We start from the raw sequence: 22,448 nt of genomic DNA, 5'->3' as shown, positions 1-22,448 counted from the left end.
AACTCAGTTTATCTTTGTGTTAGTAATATCTGTCTATGTGTGAGCTTTGACCTTTAAACGTAACAAATGCCTGTGGATGTGCTTGCCTCATAGATCTAAATAAATGAATGAAAAGTGTTCTCATCGTGCAGCACGTGTGTCTGCGTTTGATTTTAACGGTCAAAATGAATGCGACTAGAATCTTTGAATGAGATGTCATGATAAAGTATTTAGAAATTCGATAAATTCCGACACTTATTTTTTTTATAACACCAAAATCAACTTTATTCAAAAACTCTTTGAATGAGATGTCATGATAAAGTACAGGCGACAACCTTGCAAACCTGGCGACAGCAACGATACCTGCATGCAATAAGCAACGATACCTGCCAACAAGCCAGCTGTCGCTGAGAAATTTCAAACCGGATGATTTCTCAGCGACACGCCGAGATCCACTATGATTTTTGGAAGACGCCTCATGATCATGCCCGTGACACCCCAGCGAACTGTGGGCAACAGCCTAGTCACTGGCAGTCACCTTAAAATCGCCTAAGTGGGACAGGCTCTTTACTTGAAATTGGAAAATTCAATGTTCATGCCGTTGGGTTGCATCTACCCAAGCAAAATATGAGGTGCTGTTCCTCAAGTTTGCATGTGGTCTCACTCTGGCAGTGGAGGAGGTCAAAGATGGAAAGGAATAGGAAAAGGAATGGAAAGAGGATGGTTAGCAATCAGGAGATCCAGCAGGCCTTGGCGGACAGAGCGCAAATGTATGGCTGAAGTGTTCAGTGTAAATTGCAATCTATTTTGTGCTGCAATAAACAACTTTACTCTGGTGGCATAGATTTTTCAATTTTATTTTTCAGGAGCATAAATCTATTACAAAAGAAATACATGTCATCAGGAAGGATTATTGTTATATTATACATTAAGGGAATACACAAAAACATGAACAATTCAGCAAGCAGTTAACCATGAAATCGAAATGAAGGCAATAAAACTGCAGTATTACATTATCTGACTTTCTTTACTACGATATATGCTAGACTTTTTGTGCTTATGTAAAATCCAAGTGCAAGGCTATCTAAATAAAATCAAAAATGCCAGATGCACTCAGCAGTTCAGTCAACATCTGTGGAACGGGGAAAAGAGTCAGTATTTCAGGTCACTGAACCAGAAAAGTGAGAAAGCAAGCATGTTTAAGCTGCAGGCTATGTGTAGGAAAAAAACTGCAGATGCTGGTCTAAATCGAAGGTGGACACAAAATGCTGGAGGAACTTAGTGGGTCAGGCAACATCTCGGGAGAGAAGGAATGGGTGATGTTTCGGGTCGAGACCCTTCTTCAGGCTGAAGAAGGGTCTCGACCCGAAACGTCACCCATTCCTTCTCTCCTGAAATGCTGCTTGTCTCGCTGTGTTACTCCAGCATTTTGTGTCTACCTTCGATTTAAGCCACAGGGAATTGGTAGGGATGGGGTAGGGGCGGCATAGTGGTGCAGCAGTTGAGTTTCTGCCTTAGACTGCCAGAGACTTGGGCTCGATCCTGTTTGTACGGAGTTTGTACATTCTCCCTGTGACCATGTGGATTTTTCTCCAGGTACTCTTGTTTCCTCCCACATTCCAAAGATGTGCAGGTTTGGAGGTTAATTGGCTTCTGTAACAAATGTCCCTAGTGTGTTGAATAGAACTAGTGATGGTCGGTGTGGACTCGATGGGCCGAAGGGCCTGTTTTCATGTTGTATCTCTAAACTAAACTGTTGGAGAAAACGTGAGGAGTGTCAGTCTTAGGTGGGAAGCAAGGTTGACGAGGGAACATGACTGCATTCAGTGCTGCCTCATTGAAACAAGAATATGGTGGAACTATGCAAGGTGGAACACAGCAGTTTTGTTGAAAATCTGGGAGAATGCTGGAGATACCCAGTAAATCAGGCAGCATTAATAGAGAGGGAGAGAAAAACTGAGTTAGTGCTACCGGTCAATAACTGCATTGGAGCTCTTCAGTCTAATACCTGTAGGAAAGGCTGCTAACCTGAAATTGCTGAATTCTTTATACGATCCTGTGGGCTACACAATGTGCATAGACAGAGGATGAGGTGTTGTTCCTTGAGTGCAATTTGGGCATCATTGGAACAATGAAGGTTCTGCTAGTACAGACTATAGGTTAAAATGGTTGACACCAGATTGATGGCCTCAAATATCAAATAGAGTCCCTCGGAAATAACTTGGTGAGTTTCTATGCCATACTGCTTGGATTTTGCTTTCTTTCAGTACAAGCTCCCCAGGAGGCAATCTCCACTTAACCAAGACAGCGGCTGTCTTTTTTCTCCAAGCTTCAAGGACCTGCCCAGCAATCCCAAAGCAGAGGAGAGAAAGAGGATAGGTACCTGATGTAATAACTATTTTTTTCCTTTGTTTCTTCCCACATAAAGCTAGCCACTGACTCCAAGGAAATCCAGCATTTGTACATAGAAACAAGGAACTGCAGATGCTGGTTTACACCAAAGGACCCAAAGTGCAGGAGTAACTCATGGGTTAGGCAGCACCTCTGGAGAACATAGATAGGTGACATTTCAGGACGCGACCCTTCATACAGACTAGCTTTGTTTGCATATTTGTGCGTCTTTGCTGCAGACAATGGATATTTTCTGCTTTTCTGGCTCACCAAACACTTAATTTCCTAATGCATTCTTGTCACATGTAGTTGCAATTTTTTTCATTTCATTCCATTGTGTTGACAGGTTTCTTAGTACATCAAGTTAATCATCACCATGTACAGGATCACATTCAGTCATCAACTCGGCATTCTTTCCTTCTTGTTTCCTTATGTTGGTGTTGGATGTCTAGAGTTTGACCCCCATAAACCTTTCCTGCAGAATAGAAAATAATGAATAAACAAGTTAAAGAAAAAGTCAATCATTACAGAACAAATTGAAGTATTTTTATTTAAGGGAATACAATAGTTTTAACATGTGCCTAAAATTCCTGAATGCCTGGGGAGCTAAGCTGCAGCACAGGGGGTGTTTGAACTAATTAACTTTTGAAGGATGAATGGAATAAAGTTTTCAAACACTCCACTCCTAATCCAGAATCTGACTCAATGTTTAATCTTTAAAGAATTACCAAGGTCCCTGGAAATGCAGCGCCACCTCAAGTACAGAGGCCTGTTATACTTGTATTGCAGCATTTTAAATGGAAAAAAAGCATGAACACAGATAGTTCGAATGATCTCTGACAATGTGAACCCTTCAAGAGAGCACATGTTTTGTTCCCTTTCAGACGTACTTGGGGTATTAGGTCATTTCGAGCAACAACCACATTGATTCCCCATTCCTTATTCTCCACAAGAGCCACCTTGTTGAACTGTAGGGGTCCTCCAGGCATGAACCCCAACGGTGCCAGAGGAGATGGAGATCCAAGGTTTAGATCCTGTCAAGTCAACTTTATTTGTCACATACATATACAAGATGTGCAGTGAAATGAAAGTGAAAGTGGCAATGCCTGCGGATTGTGCTAACACTATAAAACAGAATGGAAAAAAAGAGTGATGAAGTTCAGAGATATGGACATGAATTCAGCGGGTATGGACAGAGATATGGACATAACTCAGCGGGTCAGGCAGCATCTCTGGAGGGCATGGATAGGTAACGTTTTGGGTCAAGACCCTTCTTCAGACTCACTTCTTCAAAGCAGGCATACCTTGAGGATATTTCACAGTACAGCAGTAAAATGTGGATGTAAGGAAATGCAGATCCTGGTTAAACATAGGTTGCTGGAACTGTGAGGCAGCAACTCTTTGACTTGCACCCTAGATTTGCTAGAGTTGTCGATTTAGTGAAGGTTATTTCACTTCATTCCCTATACCTTTTTGGGGGTTTTTTTCATCTCTCTTTCTCCTCTCCTTAAAACACACTTTTTAGAATCTCTCTTAATACTTTTTTGATATGATTTTACAATCCATGTGATATGAGAATTTATATGAGTACAGTGCAGGTTATTGTTGCTATTTAAGGTATTTAGCAGAACAAGGAAATGTTACTGGTCAAATCTAATAGCTTCGGGGAGTGACTGACATTGTAAGAATGTCAAACTCACCCAAAGCTGACGCACACAGTGACATGGGAAAGTCACTGCACTCTTGACAGTCTTCAACTTCATGCCAATCTTTTCTTTTGGATTCAAAGAGCCCTTTGAGTAACTCAATTAGAACAGGAACAAAATGTGCAATTGATTTGAGACACAATTCTTCTTTTGTATATTAGGTGTAACAGCAACAGATACAGCCTGAGGCACCACTTAATCCTTCCTGAGAACTGCAATTTAAAAAAACAGTAGTTGATTGGCAATAAAATTTCAGGCTAATTACCCAGGTATTTCAAATATGTTAGTATATGCTATTCGTATTTGTACACATTGAGTATGGAAGCAAAGAATCTCACTGTGCCTAGTCACATGTGACAATAAAGTACTCCTATTCCTATTGGGAGACTGTGAGGGAAAGAACAGCAAATGCTGGTTAATACCGAAGATAAACACAGAATGTTGGAATAACTCAATGGGTCAGGCAGTATCTCTCGATAAAAGGAATAGGTGACGTTTAGGGTCGGAAACATAATAGTTGACGTTTCAGGTCAGAAGCCTTCCTCAGATGGGTTCCAATCTGAAACGTCATCCATCTCTCCATTTCTTCAGAGATGCTGCCTGACCTGCTGAGTTACTCCAGCATTTTGTGTCTATTATTGGAAGATGATGAGTTCCCAAGACTTTCATATTTTTTCACTTCATTTTAACAATCTTCAATTGCATTTATCATATAGTCAAAACTATATCACTATATAGTACAGTATCCAAATAAAGCAGGAATGCAGGGTAAGAGAATATGTAGATCAGGTGGATGAGGGGGGGGGGAGGATGACAGGAGATGGGAGAAAGATGGGAAAGCTGTCTTGATGAAGGGAAGGGAAAATGAGAGAGTGATCAGAAAGAACAAGGTGAGAAGGCATATCAAATAGAAATGAGAAAGAAAGGCAAAGAGGGATGAGGAGAGGGTCATAGAGGGAAAATAAGTTGAGGAAGAGGCAGAAGGAAAAGATAGGGTAGTTGAGGCATGTGAGCAGTTAATGGAAAGAGGAGAATTGGAAATGTGGCCAGCAGAAAAGGAGACGGGAGAGGATAAGGATGGAAAAGAGGAAAAAGGAAATGGGGAGCAGGATAGATAGAAAATGTGTCCCGAGAGGGATATGGAAAAGGATTACAGATGGTGGGGAACACAATTAGGTAATGGAGATGGGGGTAAGAATGGGAACATGTGAAGCACAGACAGAGCATTCTGTATTGAAAGACAGACTAGGCCAGGTATCAGTGGAATACGAGATGGGAAAACAACTCATTCGTTAGGTATGGAGACAGGGCAAACCATTAAACTCATTCATGGAACCAACCAAAGATGAGTCAGAATACAAATGAAACGACTGCATCTTGGGCAAACAATAGGATTGTTTAAGAACATGTAACTGTATCACAATAGCATCCTGAGGTACCATGTTGACCTCATGTAAATGTTTCAATATAGAGCAAAAGAAGCATTGAGAGAACCAGAATAGATAGGGTAAAGAGAACAGTGGAAAGGAAAAAGAAGTAGGCTGATGTGGAAGAAATAGAGTTGTGGAGAATGAATGGTAAAGGCCTATCTAGCATTGGGTTCTGACAAATTCCACTGGGAGTGGAATTGGCACTGGTTCACCTTGCCAAATGTGTGATAAACCGGTGGTATCGTCCTGAAGTGGAAAGATTTTGTTCACTTAGTTACACTCCAGTTAATTTTGTATTATCTGCAAACTGTTTACCATCCTGTTTCAGCTTATAGTGTGGATGATAAACAGGATAATGATGGGCAGCATGGTGGCGCAGCAGTAGAGTTGCTGCCTTACAGTGCAGGCGACCCAGGTTCAATCCTGACAATGGGTGCTGTCTGTACAGAGTTTGTACGTTCTCCCTGTGACCGCATGGGTTTTCCCCGGTGCTCCGGTTTCCACCCACACTCCAAAGAAGTACAGGTATGTAGATTAGTTGGCTTCAGTAAAAATTGTAAATTGTCCCTGGTGTGTAGGACAATACTAGTATACAGGGATCGCTTGTTGGTGTGGACTTGGTGGGCCAAATGGCCTGTTTCCACACTGTATCTCTAAACTGAACTAAACTAAACTAATAAACACAGTTGGCAAATGAAACAAAAATTGGCTGGAGTATTACTGAGTGAAGGGGATCTTTTCACTTCAGGAGGATATCAACAGTCTAGTCAGTTGAGCAGAAAAAGTGGTAAATAGAATTTAATACAGATTTAATACAGAGTGGATTTGAGGAGGTAGGAAAAAAGCAAGGATATAAATGCAAACATTGAGAAGCATGGAGGAACAGAAGGACCATTGACTGCTAGCCCTATATCCTTAGGTATCAGGCGAGGCAGGTAAAGTGGGTAATAAAGCATTTGTAAGGGTTTCCTCTATTACCTGAGGGACAGAATGATAGATTTGGGAGATTAGGTTAGAACATTATACATTGCTACTTAGGCCACAGCCTGAGAATTGTTCATAGTTTGGTCAACACTTTACAGGAAAGATTAGATTGCACTGCAGAGGTTAGCTGAGGAGCTTACAAGGATGTTCCAGGGCTGGAAAATTGTAACTATGTGGAAAGATTTGTGGGCTAGGATTCTTTTCTTTGGAACATTGTTGGCACTGGGGAACTTAGATGAGGTATAACAAAATCATAAACGTTTTAGATATAGGAAGGTCCTACTTACTCTGGCAGAGGGGTCAAATACCAGGGGATGTGAATATAAAGTAGCTGGTATAAAGTTTTGAGGGAAAGTGAGGAGACAGTTTCTCTGCAGCATAAGTTAAGGCTCTGGGAGTCCCTGCCCTAAAAGGGGCCAAAAGTAGAAATCCTCACATTTAAAAAATGCCTGGATATGTATTGTCATAGAATCATAGAGCCCATAGAGAGATACAGCACAGAAACAAGCACTTTGGCTCATTGAGTCCAGGGCAACAATAAATCTCCCACTCATCGTAACCCTACATTAATCTCATTTTTTAATTCCCCACATTCTCATCAATTTCCCTGAGATTCTACCACTCACTTGCACACTACGTGACCAATTAAACCACTAACCCTCAAGGTTTTGAGATATGGGAGAAAAACGGAGCACCCAGGAGAAACCAGATGGCCACATGGAGTATGTGCAAACTCCACACAGGCAGCACCCAAGGCCAGGATGGACCCTAGGTCTCAGACAGTGAAGCAGTGGCTTTATTAGCTGCACCTCTGTGAGAATAAATCCACTTTTGTTGTGCGATAGAATCGAGGACCAGAAGGTGAGATTCGGTTGGGAACAGGCACGATGGACCAAATGCCCCTTTAGTTTAGATTAAAGATACAGCATGTAAACAGGCCCTTTGGCCCACCAAGTGAACATCAATCACTTATTCACACTAGTTCTATGTTATCCCAGATATTCAACCACTCTACACACTGGGGCAATATACAGAGGTCAAATAACCAACAAACCTGCACAATGTTGGGATGGGGGAGGAAACCGGAACACTCAAAACAAACCCACTTGGTCACAGGGCAACGTGCAATCTCTGCACAGGCAACACCCGTTGTCAGGATCAAACCAGGGTCTCTGACACTGTGAGGCACCAGCTCTACCATTTGCACCTCAGTGTTGCCTATAATGTGTCAAAAGTTTTCTATGACTCTCTAATTTCAATTCAATTTTAATGGATATTTTTATTCAATGTGGGATGAGAAACGGAGCTCAAACTAAAGAATTGGATGAATTTCTACAGTTGGGCATAAGTAGGCAGATTTCTATGTTTTGGGAAATTAATTGGTGTGATGGAAGGATAATGTGGATCTCCTGAATGGAGAGCCCATGGTTATCAATTATTCTCTCCGATGAATCTTTGATTTAGCACAATGCTGAGAGAGCTGTCGCCTATTTACTGGTGCATGCAGGTGATGGTTGTTGCGGTCTCATATTTTGTCCATTGCTAAAAGAACAGGGTATGGTGTGGGGTTGATTTTCACTCACTGAACAGTGGAGAAGATGTTTCCTGATTTCCTGTCAGTGGATATATTGGGGTTGTCTTTGAGAATTCTTGTTAGCTGCAGATTGGTGGTAAGAAGACATTGTCACACCATGACTTTAGTTCATTAGCTTTGGGGACATTTGCAACAATGGGTTGCCAGTTGAGAGTGGGTAAAAGACTGAAGGTGAAAGTTTTATTTAATTCCCAGTCACAATATCTGTCCACATTTCAATATCTTGACTTGATTCATGGAACAGATCAAAGTTGCTTCAATCCTTTAGGAACAGACTAAAGTTGCTTCAATCCCTTATATAATGACTTGCCCATCTCTGGTTGAATGAATGCAACAAAATTTATGTTCGCTGGCTGGAAATTCCTATTTCTCTGTACAAAGAAGTGGAAGGTTGTTGAGGTGGTGACCTGTGTGAGAAGTGAGGGGGGGGGTCCGCTGCAATTATTATTCACACATTTAGAAATGATACTATCACACATTTCACCACTGGGTTTTGGCCTCCTGGACACTTGAAATCTGCCAGTAGGTTGAAGGTTGAGGATTATGCACCTTTCTGCTTTAGGGAGGAGCGTTTGCTTTGATTGACCAGTGGAGCCTCTGTCGCATTGACTCCGTCTATACTTTCACGCATTCCTGGGAACGCAGCCAACATAATCAAGGACTATTTACACCCCAGTCATTCTCTCATCTGCCCTCTCCCATCGGGCAGAAGATGCAAAAGCTTAAAAGCACGTAAAAACAGTCTCAGGAACAGCTGCCTCTCCACTGTTGTCAACCCATTGAATGTGCCTCTCATAAGCTAAGGGTGTAGTCCCCCATCCTCCAATCTTTGTCATTGCAGTTTAAATTTCCTAAAGAGTATTTCATATTCATAAGGCAGAGGTTGATAGGGATTTCCACTTGTTTTTTTAGCTGACAGCTGAATGGCATGTTCTTATATGCTGATATGCATTAGTACTCCATGCCAAATGTTTTCTGATTGCATTGAAGATTTAAGGCTTTTTTTGTATAACATGCATACCCCTGATGAATGGTGCCATAAACTTTCATTTTAATGGGACAGTTTGGCATTTGAGGGTTGTCATGTGACAATCAGCTGACCCAGCTACAATGATCTATATTTGTTATTTCTGAATCTCGAGGACTATCGTGCTGTCGACTTTAATATTTGATAATTACTCACTGCTACATCAATAATTTTAGGGATTAAAATGTTTCTGTTCACAAGATTCTTTGTGATCTTTGACAGTGAACTTCTCCCAATTCACTCCCTTTTATCATCGAAACATTGCTGGAAGTGTGACAAAAAGTCTGTAATTATGTTGATGAATCAGAATCAGCCACCAGAATATTCACAGACATCATCTTGATATTAGCTTATTTAAAGACAACATTAGTAAATTGCACAATTATTTGTTTGAACACCTTTTATAAGCACAAATAGATTCAAATCTTTTAATTTTTAGCCTAGAAATAAAAGTACATCTCTCAATTTTGTACTGCATTAATATCAAACAAAAGAAACCCAATTTTCTGTATGTAAATTAAACTATCAACGCAGTGTCTCCAAGTGTACTAAATGAATCATTCTACTGGAGCATTTGATTCATTAATCCGCCCCAGATAGTGATAGACAGGGATCTTATCGAAACGTATAAGATTATTAAGGGGTTGGACACGTTAGAGGCAGGAAACATGTTCCCAATGTTGGGGGAGTCCAGAACAAGGGGCCACAGTTTAAGAATAAGGGGTAGGCCATTTAGAACTGAGATGAGGAAAATCTTTTTCAGTCAGGGAGTTGTGAATCTGTGGAATTCTCTACCTCAGAAGGCGGTGGAGGCCAATTCTCTGAATGCATTCAAGAGAGAGCTTAAGGATAGCGGAGTCAGGGGGTATGGGGAGAAGGCAGGAACGGGGTACTGATTGAGAATGATCAGCCATGATCACATTGAATGGCAGTGCTGGCTCGAAGGGCCGAATGGCCTCCTCCTGCATCTATAGGCCTATTGTCTATTGTGTACTACCAAAGTAGAAAATGAACCCTACTTAAACTACAAAAAACACTTTACCTATGTAGCTCTCGATCTTTTTGTTGTTCCAGTAGCAAAGTTACCAGGTGATCAGATGAGCAAGTATGCTTCAGATGCTCATTTGGCTTTTGATCCTGGTTTTGTTTCCCCTGAAAATAAACAAGAGACATGTCAAGAAGTTAAGAGCTGAGTAATAACTTATTATTTTCAGTTTTGTTCATTCATTAGAATTTTAAAATATGATCGTTTCCCTTAAAACTAAAGGTTGATTTTGTCCAAATGAAAATGACAATGGAACAGATTTAGAGAAACTTAAAGAACTGAAGATAAATCCTCAATTCTCAATAGTATCTATTCTTCAATGATGAAAGAAGCAAAAAAGCCAGTTTTATAATTTCTCCATAATTGCAGCCAAAATCTGCCATGGTTACAAATTTGGAACTTGCATTACAGACTTTATACTTTTGGTTTCATTAAACCTACTAGAGAGGGGCAGATAGGATTTATCAAGCAGAATGATTTCCCAGGTGGGAAAAGCATTCATTGAAGAAGCAGAAGGCGACAGAAAACAATTCTGTCAAATGAGAATAGAGTGTGAATCAAACAAAAGGAAAGCAGAATCATGATAAAAAAATAATGAAAGAATGAAAAGCAATATTTGCGGTCAGTGATCTAGAGAATCTATTTGGGAAAATATATATTGGTAGGTGATCCTGCCAGAAGTTCACTGTAAGAATCCTTCACCCAATCAGTAACAGAGAAATAAATCTGGGAAATTACAATTAGCCTCAGTATTCCTTGCCTATGCAGACTAGAAATAATCCAAGGTCCTATCGCTTGATCATTACTTAGTTCTGGACACCAAAATATGCTGTGATTCCCTTACAGATGAATAGCCTACTTTCTTATCTATTTACTAAAACTCTTGTTTGTTCGCTTGTTTGGCTGAACTACAGCCAAAACGGTACACAATAGTGCAACAATTGTAGGCCCACCTTACTCAGCGTCTTCCTGTGGTCCTATGGAAGATGTTTAATTGAAATCGATGTTATATTTTAAAAATTAATCACATTTTAAAGTTTAAAAACCACGCATGCGCAGTTGGGTTTCGGCCCAATGGGGTCCACTTGGCCTAGTTATCTTATTTACTTGCTAAGCTTATAAACAAGGGTAGTCACACTACCGAACTACCTATGGGTGGCCACGGGTATATGGTTCGCTCTATAAAACAGAGAGAAAACTAGAGATGTGAAGTGGAATTGGATGAAATTATACATTGTAAATAATCATGTACTTATCTCTTACTAACCTGAACTGCATTAAAGATAACATCAAATGCTAATGAGCGACTCATCTGGTTCACACTGTAGATTTCTTCAGCAGCTTCATTGGACAACTCATATGTAACCTGAGATACATGTATTAAAAAAAAATCAGCACCCAAAAAAACCACTGTAACATTGGATTACCATTACCCTTGGGTAAAATACACTAAAGTAGCATTTTCAGAGTCATCACCATCACAACTGTGCGACCTACACTGGGACAGATGTGAAAATAACTTTTATATTTCACTGGTACAGACGTGTACGTTTCTAACCATTATTGTTGTATCACAAATAGCTTGTAAATTGGTTACCGGAAGACAGCTTCCCTTGAATTCATGGCTCCTCTGGTGCAATGGAAAATGGGTCCACAAATTAATAAATAATCCTCCTTTCTATTTTCGATGAAAACAGACTCAAGAGGGAAATACAGGCTCATACACTGACTGGAGCAGATACAATCAATTGTTTACTTCCAGAAAGTAGGCGAGGGAGTGGTGTTGGCCACTGTAGACAATGATTCCTTGTTAGACAGGAGGTCCGGGAAGTGTTGGGGGGCAAATCTGAGGTGGAGAAAGTGAAACTGCTCATCAGATTTCAGAGAAAGAGGGAGGGATTCGAGATAGGATGTGAGAATCATTTGTTTTATCTGATCATTCTATTCAGGTGTTGAGAATTCCACGGGTGTTCTAAAACATGAGGTTAATTCATTCTCTACTTTGACTCAGTTTCTCAACCATTGTCTTCCAAGAGCATTCTCTGCTTTTGATTTCAACGAAGGTAATGTCCAGACATATTTTATATTGAGCAGGCAAACCACTCGAGTAAACTACAACTGCAATGGTGAAAATGAACATTACTCTCTTCATTTCCAACATAAAATGGGCAGAAACTTGTGTGGAGAAGTACTTCCAAATTTCAGGTTTGCGCAAACTTGTTTGCATTTGGAAAATGATGTAATACATATGAGGGTAACGTTTTGTTTAGTTTGCTTTCTATGTTAAACACTTTACACAACATAAAGTAAAAGGCATTGCCCATATTTTGCCGGATAATTATCATCAGGTTATTATTAAAACCTGCAACAGCATATATCAAATGCAATTTAATTCTCAGCACTCAAATAGGATAAATGGCCAAAACTAAAACATGTTCATTTCTTCAAGACCGATTTCTAGGAAAATGAGAACAAATTCCAAAGGCCTCCCAACAATCTTTAAACTCAAAAAGACAGGAAAACAATACTGGAAAAAAAGAGTAAATAGCAGAGGGGGACATTCCTGCCATTTCAGTCTGCATTTCCAGAGCTTCATGGGTTCACCAATCTGGTGGTGAGTCTTGCAGATAATCCCTCAGCGAGATGATATGAAAAGTAGTCTGGCAGCAAAGTACAAATAGGCCCAACACAAGGTGTCAAAAAATCCAGTCGCATTAAGATGCTCAGAGTCTCTAGCCCAGAGTCGGGGAATCAAGGACTAGAGGACATAGGTTCAAGGTGAAGGGGAAAAGATTTACTAGGAAACTGAGGGGTTACCTTTTCACATAAAGGGTGGTGGGTGTATGGAACAAGCTGCGAGAGGAGGTAGTTGAGGCTGGGACTATCCCAACTTTTAAGAAACAGTTAGACAGGTACATGGATAGGACAGGTTTGGAGAGATATGGACCAAGCCCAGGCAGGTGGGACTAGTGTAGCTGGGACATTGTTGGCCAGTGTGGGAAAGTTGGGCCAAAGGGCCTGTTTCCACTGTATCACTCTATGACTCTCTATTAATGAGTTACTATCTCAGTTTGTGCATGCTCAAGCTTCCGGAACACTGAATTTCTAGGAATGAATGAAATATAAAAATCTTTTGGCTTTTAAGCAATATCATTTATATTTTTTTTTAACTACATTTATTCATTTAATGTCTCCAATGAAGAGCATAATGTTGCAAGATACATAAAGCTAAACCTGAAATCTGAAGTTAAGAGCTGGATAATAACAATTGAGCAGCCTGCTGCGTTGAGGCGAATGATCATTGAATGGTATCTTTACGTTCCCTGTTCCCTGCGGCACCAGATCCATTTAAATGTATTCACTCGAGGCTGTGAGGTCTAAGATCATAATGATACAACATGTGGGCGAAAAGCAACTTGGATTGTAATGAAACAAGGAACATGCTGTACTGTTTATTAAATCATGAAGTGGTCAATTTATTTTCTGGATTTTATTTGCAAAAGTTCTAAATGGTGAACTTCCACTCTCACTTAAACTGATTTATAAAGGATGTCATCTCACAGTGGAATAGCATACTTAACCTTTCAAGTACCAAAACAAAAAACTCGTCCACATGGCCAAATAATTATATTTTCTTCTCATTACTTTACCACAAAAAAAATGTGATGGCATTAGAGTCATAGAATGATACAGTGTGGAAACAGGCCCAACTTGCATCGAGGAGTCCAACACCGCAAACAAATGTGATGGCATTAGTCATAGAGTGTACAGTGTGGAAACAGGCCCAACTTGCATCGAGGCGTCTAACTCCGCACACAACAATCTCACAATACAAATTCTGCAGCCTTCTTTCTCAAAATCCAGCTGGTTCACTGGTGCTATTCTATGGTTAACTTGACACACCCATGTGATTTTAACCATATACAATCTAGTTCACACCATCTGGGCTAACCAAAAAGGATACCAAAGTGACTGGGACTGAGGAATTAATGTACCCCACACGCATTGCTCAAACCCAAATCTTTTGAAGACTTGGAATTTTAAAATATATTCTTCCCTATCCCAGTAGAGGAGCTATGGACAGAATAAAGGGAGATTTGTAAAACCATAGCCTTTCAATTCTACTGCTGATTTGGGAAAACAGGCAACATAGGGATGAATACAGAATGTAGCTTCTGCATTATCATTAGCTTCAGCTGTAAAAGAGTGATTGGTTCTGTCTTCATGCAAGGGCCTGACCCGAAACGCAAACATCCCTTTGCCTCCATAGATGCTGCTTGATCTGCTGAATTCCTCCTTCAGTCAGTTCTTTTCTCCAGGTTGCAGCATCTGCAGTCTCTTGTGTCTCCAACTCGCTATAAGAGTGCTCTCTTGTTAAGCACTGGGTCATGTGATCAATTGTGCTGTAACAATTGTCCATACAGGCATGCAGAACTAGCCTGGGAAGGTCCTTGAAAATAAACAGTCTGTGTAGAGCTAGTAACAGAGAATGGTGGAAATATTCACAGGTTAGAGAGCCATCAGTGGAGAAAAAAACAGAGTGAATGTTTCAGAATGGCAACTTTTCATCCTAACCTGAGTAGAGTTAAGAATCAAAGACACAAAGTGCTGCAGTAACTCAGCAGGTCAGGCAACATCTCTGGAGAACATGGATGGATGTTGTTTCAGGTCGGGGCCCTTCTTCAGTCAATGTTCTCCAGAGATGCTGCTAGACTTGCTTACTTACTCCTGCATCTGTGTCCTTTTTTATTAGCAAACATCTGCAGTTCCTTGTTTCTACAAAGTTAAGAATCAGGTTTGAAGCTATGGAGAAGAGGGCAGACAGGAGAGAACAAAAGAGAATGTCCATCATTATGCTGGTTCTAGAGGTGAGAATATCATAAGCTGGATCAGCTGAGCAACAGTAGATCAATGGTCTCACCTCCGGTACCCTTGGAAGCGCTCTAGGTGTTCTGAAGTCAGCTTAGGGAGCTCCCCGGTGCACTGGCATGGAGCAATGGCTGCGGGAGGCAAAGGTCGGCATGTTCTGTGGATGCCCTACAGCAGCCAGGGGATTATGTGGATCAGGCGCCACTGGAGGCCCCACAGAGGTCAGATGATCACGCAGATCAGACCTGGCCTGTTGCAACACGGAGCATCGGAGCAGCGATGGAAGACATGAACAAGATCGCCAGGCCAGGCCAACCTCTGCAACACCGACCCAGTGCTACCACTAAAATAACGGGCCTTAAAGGCCAAGATAAAACTGTATTTATAATAACTTGAAACTTGAGAGGTACAAAATGGAGCTTGGAACGTGGTGGCTCTTTATGTACTGTCTACAGAAAAATCGTTTCTTACACTACAATCGTTGCACATGTACTTACGTATGATTGTTCTTATGTATTGTATGATTTTACTAGTTTGTATGCAAAACAAAGAATTTCACTGCATTTTCATGCATGTGACAATATAGTACCATTGAACCATTGAGCAGTGCACGTTTGTTACCTATTAGAAGATTTGTCCGGAGATGCAAGCAGGAAGAGATGAATTGAAATAGGCAGAGTGAGAAAAAAAGGAAATTTTAAAAACTCTAAAAATGCAAGACAAAATGACTCAGATTTTCAATGCCTCTTCTTGGGGGTGTGGGCGTGTGGAACCACCACAACAGAGAACCAGGGAGGACATCAATGTGCAACATAGGTGGAATCATGAACATAGCTGAACTTCCAGTCTCAATCTCTCTCTAGATGACGTAGATGTAAGGTCTGCCAATTGCAGAAAGCAAGCAATCTCTGAGATTGATCTCAGAGTAATTAACCAAGATTTTGTAAGAATCTTGAAATTCCAGAATCTCTACAAAACAAACACCCAAGATGTGCAAAATATATAGTTTGCACCACTGTTAATGGTTTTGGTCTGCAAATTTTTGTCTTGGAGGTATAAAGTTTTAAGAACATTCTTGAGAGTTTTTCCCAATGTAACTATTCACCAAAATAGTCTCCACTCATCTAACATTGGTGGCCATTATTTCGGCCCTTTCCTGAAATTCAAGCTCTCTTACCTCCAACATCCCCTCTCTTTCACGTATTATTAAGGCTCTTCCCTTAGACTGGACTTTTACCTCTTTATCTACTTCTGTCCATTTTACCACTTTACCTGCACATTTTTTTTGACAATCCTTTACAGGATTTAGGAGACATTTAACAATGTTTGAGCAGGAAATAGAAATTACAGTTGCTGATGATGAAATAGTCCCTTTGGTATCAGAATGATGAGCATCTGCTGCATTTCTCCAGTGGAAACATTTCACTTCCTTTCTCCAAATATTTCCATTACTTCCGTTCTTTGATCTGAGCACAATTGGGTGTTTGTACTTTTGAACATATGTTGGATTCAGTCCAAGCATTTACCTGGATTGTCCTTTGGGGAGCACAGAAGTGCAGAGAAGCACACTCCATTTCTGTTATTTAATTTCTCTCTGATGTTATTACAAAATCACTCTCTCAGTATAGTTTTGCAAAAGCTGAATGCATTTCAGTCTTGCCCGAGAGTAGCAGCAGAAGCAAGCAAGCATTTTCAACAGAATATAGGTTTCTCTGTGATTGCCTGGTGCCCTTGACTACACTCTTGCCACACTGCACTTCAAATAAAAGATGGACTGCCTGCAGAAAGAATTTCTATTCCCTCAGTGTTTAGCCAGTGTGTGACTATACACACTGCCCTACATGGGTCCAAAGCCCAGCAGACTGTGTCAGTGTCTTCAGTCTGGCCATGTGCTATCTGCATTTAAGTCACCCTGACAAAAGGGGATGTTGGTGCTAACTTCATGACACTTGCCTGCCGTGACTGTATTGCCCATGTAACAAATACCATGCTGTCATACCCAGTGCAGAAAAGCAGACCACTGGTGATACCATTGCTTCGCTTGTTCTGGACAAGATTCTCTGTATCCAGTAGAGCAGGTCTTAATGGTGGATCTGCTGCTTGGTATACCATCTTATGAAACAGACCTCAGGCCATAACGTTAGATAGATGAACACCAAGTATATCACCGGACATATGGGACAGGATGAGGATGAAGAAGGAAACTTAATTTTGCCCTTTTAACCATGTCTTGTGACCAGCTCATAGTGTTTACATGAACATAACAAAAGGCTACACAAACTCAGCATTCTGCATTATATTTTTCTTTCAAATATCATACAAATGTCAACCAACCATCCTTGTCCATTACCTCACTGCTTATATCTTGCATGATGTTTATCAATGAAAAGTATCAGAAAGGCCCAAGAAAGGAATGTAATTTTAGAGAACCTAAGCTCGTAGATGGGAACAATCTAAAGGGTCAAGGAAGGAGAAAACAACAAGCAAAGCATTCCAAACCATACCAAGGCAATGAAAGAAGAAGTCAACATCAACAGTTTCAGCTGTGTTGGGGAAAATGTTCCCGACCTTATCCAAGAGTAGGAGAAGTATTTGAAATAGAGGAGGGGCGGGAGAGACAAAGATAATGAAACCGATAAGGTTTCAATGAGCTAGCAAAAATGTCAGCATGAAATTCATAGAGAAAATGTCAGAGAAAACTGTTGGGAACTGTTGGTGTGTTATCATGAATATAACTTCAAGTACTCATGTTTGAAGCCCTTACATTTTAATGCAAACAAAATCAAAATCATCACCATCATCACTGAAAGGAAGCATGCAGGTACAGCAGGCAGTGAAGAAAGCCAATGGAATGTTGGCCTTCATAACAAGAGGAGCTGAGTATAGGAGCAAAGAGGTCCTTCTACAGTTCTACCGGGCCCTGGTGAGACCGCACCTGGAGTACTGTGTGCAGTTTTGGTCTCCAAATTTGAGGAAGGATATTCTTGCTATTGAGGGCGTGCAGCGTAGGTTCACTAGGTTAATTCCCGGAATGGCGGGACTGTCGTATGTTGAAAGGCTGGAGCAATTAGGCTTGTATACACTGGAATTTAGAAGGATGAGGGGGGATCTTATTGAAACATATAAGATAATTAGGGGATTGGACACATTAGAGGCAGGAAATATGTTCCCAATGTTGGGGGAGTCCAGAACAAGGGGCCACAGTTTAAGAATAAGGGGTAGGCCATTTAGAACGGAGATGAGGAAGAACTTTTTCAGTCAGAGAGTGGTGAAGGTGTGGAATTCTCTGCCTCAGAAGGCAGTGGAGGCCAGTTCGTTGGATGCTTTCAAGAGAGAGCTGGATAGAGCTCTTAAGGATAGCGGAGTGAGGGGGTATGGGGAGAAGGCAGGAACGGGGTACTGATTGAGGGTGATCAGCCATGATCGCATTGAATGGCTCGAAGGGCTGAATGGCCTACTCCTGCACCTATTGTCTATTGTCTATTGTCTATAATGTCAGATGAAGCGCAGTTGGAAATATTTTCAGTTCTGAATAAGAAATTCTAGTGCAAGTCCTACATCTGAGATTCAAGCACAAAGTTCTTGGTTGGTAGTAAAGTGAAGTATTGGATGGCTGCTGCACTGCCAGAAGCGTCACCTTCTGGATGAGTCGTTAAACCTTGGCCATGCCTCCCCACTCACAAAGAAGTGAGAGGGCACCAGTCACTATTCAGAAAAGAGCAAGGAGAAGATTCCGAGGACAATACTCGTCCCTCAACCAACATCACTAAAACAAATTATCCACTCATTATTGCAAACATATTTGAGGCAATTGCTACACACCGCCATAATTTCCTACACCCTGTTAAATTTCCTACAATACAAGAGTAACCTATAATTCAGAAAGTACCTCTGGTCCGTAAAGCATTTTTGAATGACCCAAGCATAATGTAAATGCAGGGCTCCCTTTCCTTCACCTGGATGTAACCGTGACAGTGCAAGGTAAGGCAATTTGCATCATACACATCGCTACCACTGGTTTTATAAGCTTCTTCTGCCTGACTTGGACCAGCATGACTATTCCCATTGTCAGCGAGACAGTCCTGGAATTGTCTGCTTTTAACACCATTATATAAATGCTGTCTATGCAGGATAATTAAGGACGGACAATAAATGTGACCCTGCCAATGTTACCAACATACAGAGAATTCAAATATATTCCTGGAGGTCACACATCAAACATCTGGTAATTCTTCTCACCTATCTTAAATATACAATACATGCAGTCTTGCTAATATTTAACTAATCCAAGCTTGAACTAAGTGCTGAAAACACACTACAGATAAATGTGCTGTTCAAATTAAAGAAAAAGTGTTGACTAATTTAATTTTGGGCTGAAATTTTACAGAAATATTTAGCACAAATATAATCACAACAAAAATTATATAATCTTTTGATTCTTGTCTAAATTTAAATAACATTCATTGGCAGCATGTCAGATCCATTCAAAATTTTGCTCTGAGCATAGAAATTACTGATAGTTATGTTAAATAATTAGTTAAGAATACCTATGAAGTGTGCCCCAAAATATAATGGAATTTTCCAGCTAAAACAAAATTGCCTTTAATAATCATAGCCAAATTGACTTCTATTGTGAACTATGGCTATACCACCAAATGTTCTTTTTTTGCTTATTCCACATTTAGTGTTGGCCCCAGGGAAATTCCTTTAAATGTCTAATTTCTACCCGCATTCAGCAGGATGAACAAGAAAGAACATCGTTTTTGGCCTTCGCACATCAAAGCACTAAAGAGCAACATTATGTTATGTCACTTCTTGACATCTATAGACGCACATTGGTCACTATGCATGTGCTCCATCAGTTTCAATGCCGCTTATTTTATCATTCTGTAAAGTTCCCAACATGTTCAAAGAGACAATGTTTCACAGTCAAACTCTGGGCATGAGTCCATGTTAATTCTGGCAAGTAGCCACAACTGAAAAAGTTGTTTGAAACTAACTGATGCATTCACTCCTTGGTCCAAAAACCTGACATGTCACGAACCAAAAGTAGGACCTAGCAAAAGTGATCCTTATAAAGCTGCTTTATAATTTTCCTCTTACCCTCTGGTCTTCCTTTGTGAGGTACAAAGGACAGTCTATCAGCAGTATCTAAGAATGCTAGTTTACAGATGCTCCAGCCTCCATCTATTTATGCTGGAGGCATGATGTTAAAAATGGAATAAACTGCATTAGATGGGCCAGCTAATTTAAGCAAAGATAGAAAACTATTTTTCATAAGGCACTATTAAATGAGAGGGACTTATGCCCTAGATTTTATAGTGATGTCATGGTGCCATAAAGTCTGGGACTGAGTCAGACTTCTGCAAAATGATTTCCCTGTATATTTGTTCTTCAGGATAAACCTAAGAAATCACACTAAATAGACAAGGTGCTAAATTACATCTGGGCACAATAAAAGTAGTAATTAAGATACTAGGTTTTCTTGTTCATTGAGGGGGGAAATTCAAACATAAAACCAGCTTACTTCCTAATTAAATAACCCGGCTGTACATTGGTGCAAACTAATTTGAATAGCTTTTCAAACTGATTCTTTTTTTTAACATAATAGAAGTGTACCATTTCAAAAGGAACTTCACTTTTAAATGAAATTTAAATCCTGTAATTGCAAAAGTTTGAAAATAAACCACTTCATTATACAGAAGGAAAGGACACCTTGACTGTGAGTGAGATATCAATCTTCCTGAAAGGGTTTTAAATATTAAATTTCTCCCTGACATCTTCCCCACCCCCTGCCCAAACACATCAAACACAACAATATATGGAGAATTCAGAAAACAACATTACTACTGTCCCCTATGGTTTCAAAAAACTCGACGAGTATCCTACTTTGCCACTGAAAACAGCATAGATTTTAACAATTTCGATAATAGTTATAAATATGGGACAACTTGAAGCAAAGGAATGAGTGTTTTTGTAGAATGTATTTATCTTAGATTGCAAATCAAAACTAATCAAGAACGCAAGTCACACAGGATCTCCATCATCGTACACATTTTTTTTTTCCTATTTCACTTTGAAGCACAATTTAGTACAAAAGTTGGTGATTATTTTGCAACATATTCATTATATCAATAAACATCATACTGAAATTTAACTTATAAAAAGTTCTATAATTTGAGTGAAAATTGAAAATAAAGTTATCTCAGCTTTATTGAAAGTCTGCCGAAACCACATGCAAAAGTGAATTTCCAAGACTAATGGAGAATCTTCCTGTGATATTCTATTCACTACCATGGTCATCAACAGTTCTTTAATAGCATGAAATGATAAATGCTTGGCCGACAAAGTAAGAAATAAAGCATTGTGCTGATGCTTCATTGAGGATTTTGTGCTGTTCTGATTTGTATATAAAATCTACAGCTGAAATCAGGATTGTTTTTGTGCAATCAAATTTCACGAATGGATAATTTCATCTGAACGCAAGCAAACTGATTTACATTTCAGTATCTCGCCATTTTATTTTCTTCAATGAGGCAGCACAGTGGCGCAGTGATCGAGTTGCAGCATTACAGCGCCAGAGACACAGGTTCGATCCTGACTACGGGTGCTGTCTGTACGGAGTTTGTACGTTCTCCCTTTGACCACATGGGTTTTCTCCAGGTGCTCTGGTTTCCTCCCACATTCTAGGTGACATACGGGTTTGAAGGTTAATTGGCTTCTGTAAGTTGCTCCTTGTGTGTAGGTTGTGAAACTGGAATAACATAGAACTAGTGTACGGGTGATCGTTGGTCTGCGCTAACTTGGTGGGACAAAGGACCTGTCTCCATGTGTATCTTTAAAACTAAAACTAATAACTAGTTATTCTCAGCTCAGTTACGTATTGTTTGCAGCTCACAGAATATAGTGAGATAAGCTGCTCCCAACTTTACAATTTGCAGCACTTGAATGAAATTCCAGGAAGTATGAACAATTTTGACCAGCTCTTTTCAACTTGTACAAGGTCACCAAACAGTGGTGCACAATGTTGGAGCCTTTTAACAATGTATTCATATTCATTCACATGAAGTGGATATCATTGGAAAGGCCAGAATTGATTAAATCCTGTTGGATTGCTCCAGTTTTTCTGAGGGTAACTGAGGACAGTCAACAATATTAGTGAGACCAGTGTCACATGTGGGCCAAGCCAGTGAAGAATGGTGGATTAGTGGAGAAGATTTAAACCACAATCTAGTGGATTCATGGTCAATATAGTCTGTCCTTTCTTCTTTTTGTTATTTTTAGTATGTGTTAAAAGTATGTTTTAGTTGTTTCCAAGGTGTATGGAAAGAAAATTGAACCAGATGTGTGCTAAACTTTACCATCATGTAATCCACCAGATGAAGCCTTTCCTTACCAGGTCATATATCTATACCTTAAAAAA

At 40.1% G+C, this 22,448-nt stretch overlaps 1 protein-coding gene across 3 annotated transcripts in view; it reads right to left on the bottom strand.

The window, feature by feature from the left end:
* Nucleotides 1-1,416: 1,416 nt before the first annotated feature.
* LOC144599503 (uncharacterized) overlaps nt 1,417-22,448 on the bottom strand; it is a 38,628-nt gene continuing 17,596 nt past the window's right edge. For all 3 annotated transcript variants that reach the window (XM_078410477.1, XM_078410494.1, XM_078410484.1), the window contains exons 9-11: nt 11,424-11,522; nt 10,154-10,263; nt 1,417-2,845 (exon numbers count right to left, since the gene is read on the bottom strand). In XM_078410477.1, coding sequence (XP_078266603.1) covers nt 2,800-2,845; nt 10,154-10,263; nt 11,424-11,522 — 255 coding nt within the window. In that variant the 3' untranslated portion in view covers nt 1,417-2,799. The remainder of the gene's footprint in view (nt 2,846-10,153; nt 10,264-11,423; nt 11,523-22,448) is intronic.

The sequence above is a fragment of the Rhinoraja longicauda genome, chromosome 1 (genome assembly GCF_053455715.1).
Source record: "Rhinoraja longicauda isolate Sanriku21f chromosome 1, sRhiLon1.1, whole genome shotgun sequence".
In the NCBI taxonomy this organism is placed as follows: domain Eukaryota; kingdom Metazoa; phylum Chordata; class Chondrichthyes; order Rajiformes; family Arhynchobatidae; genus Rhinoraja; species Rhinoraja longicauda.
The sequence above is the reverse complement of the archived record's forward strand: the minus strand, read 5'-3'. Positions and strand labels throughout refer to the sequence as shown.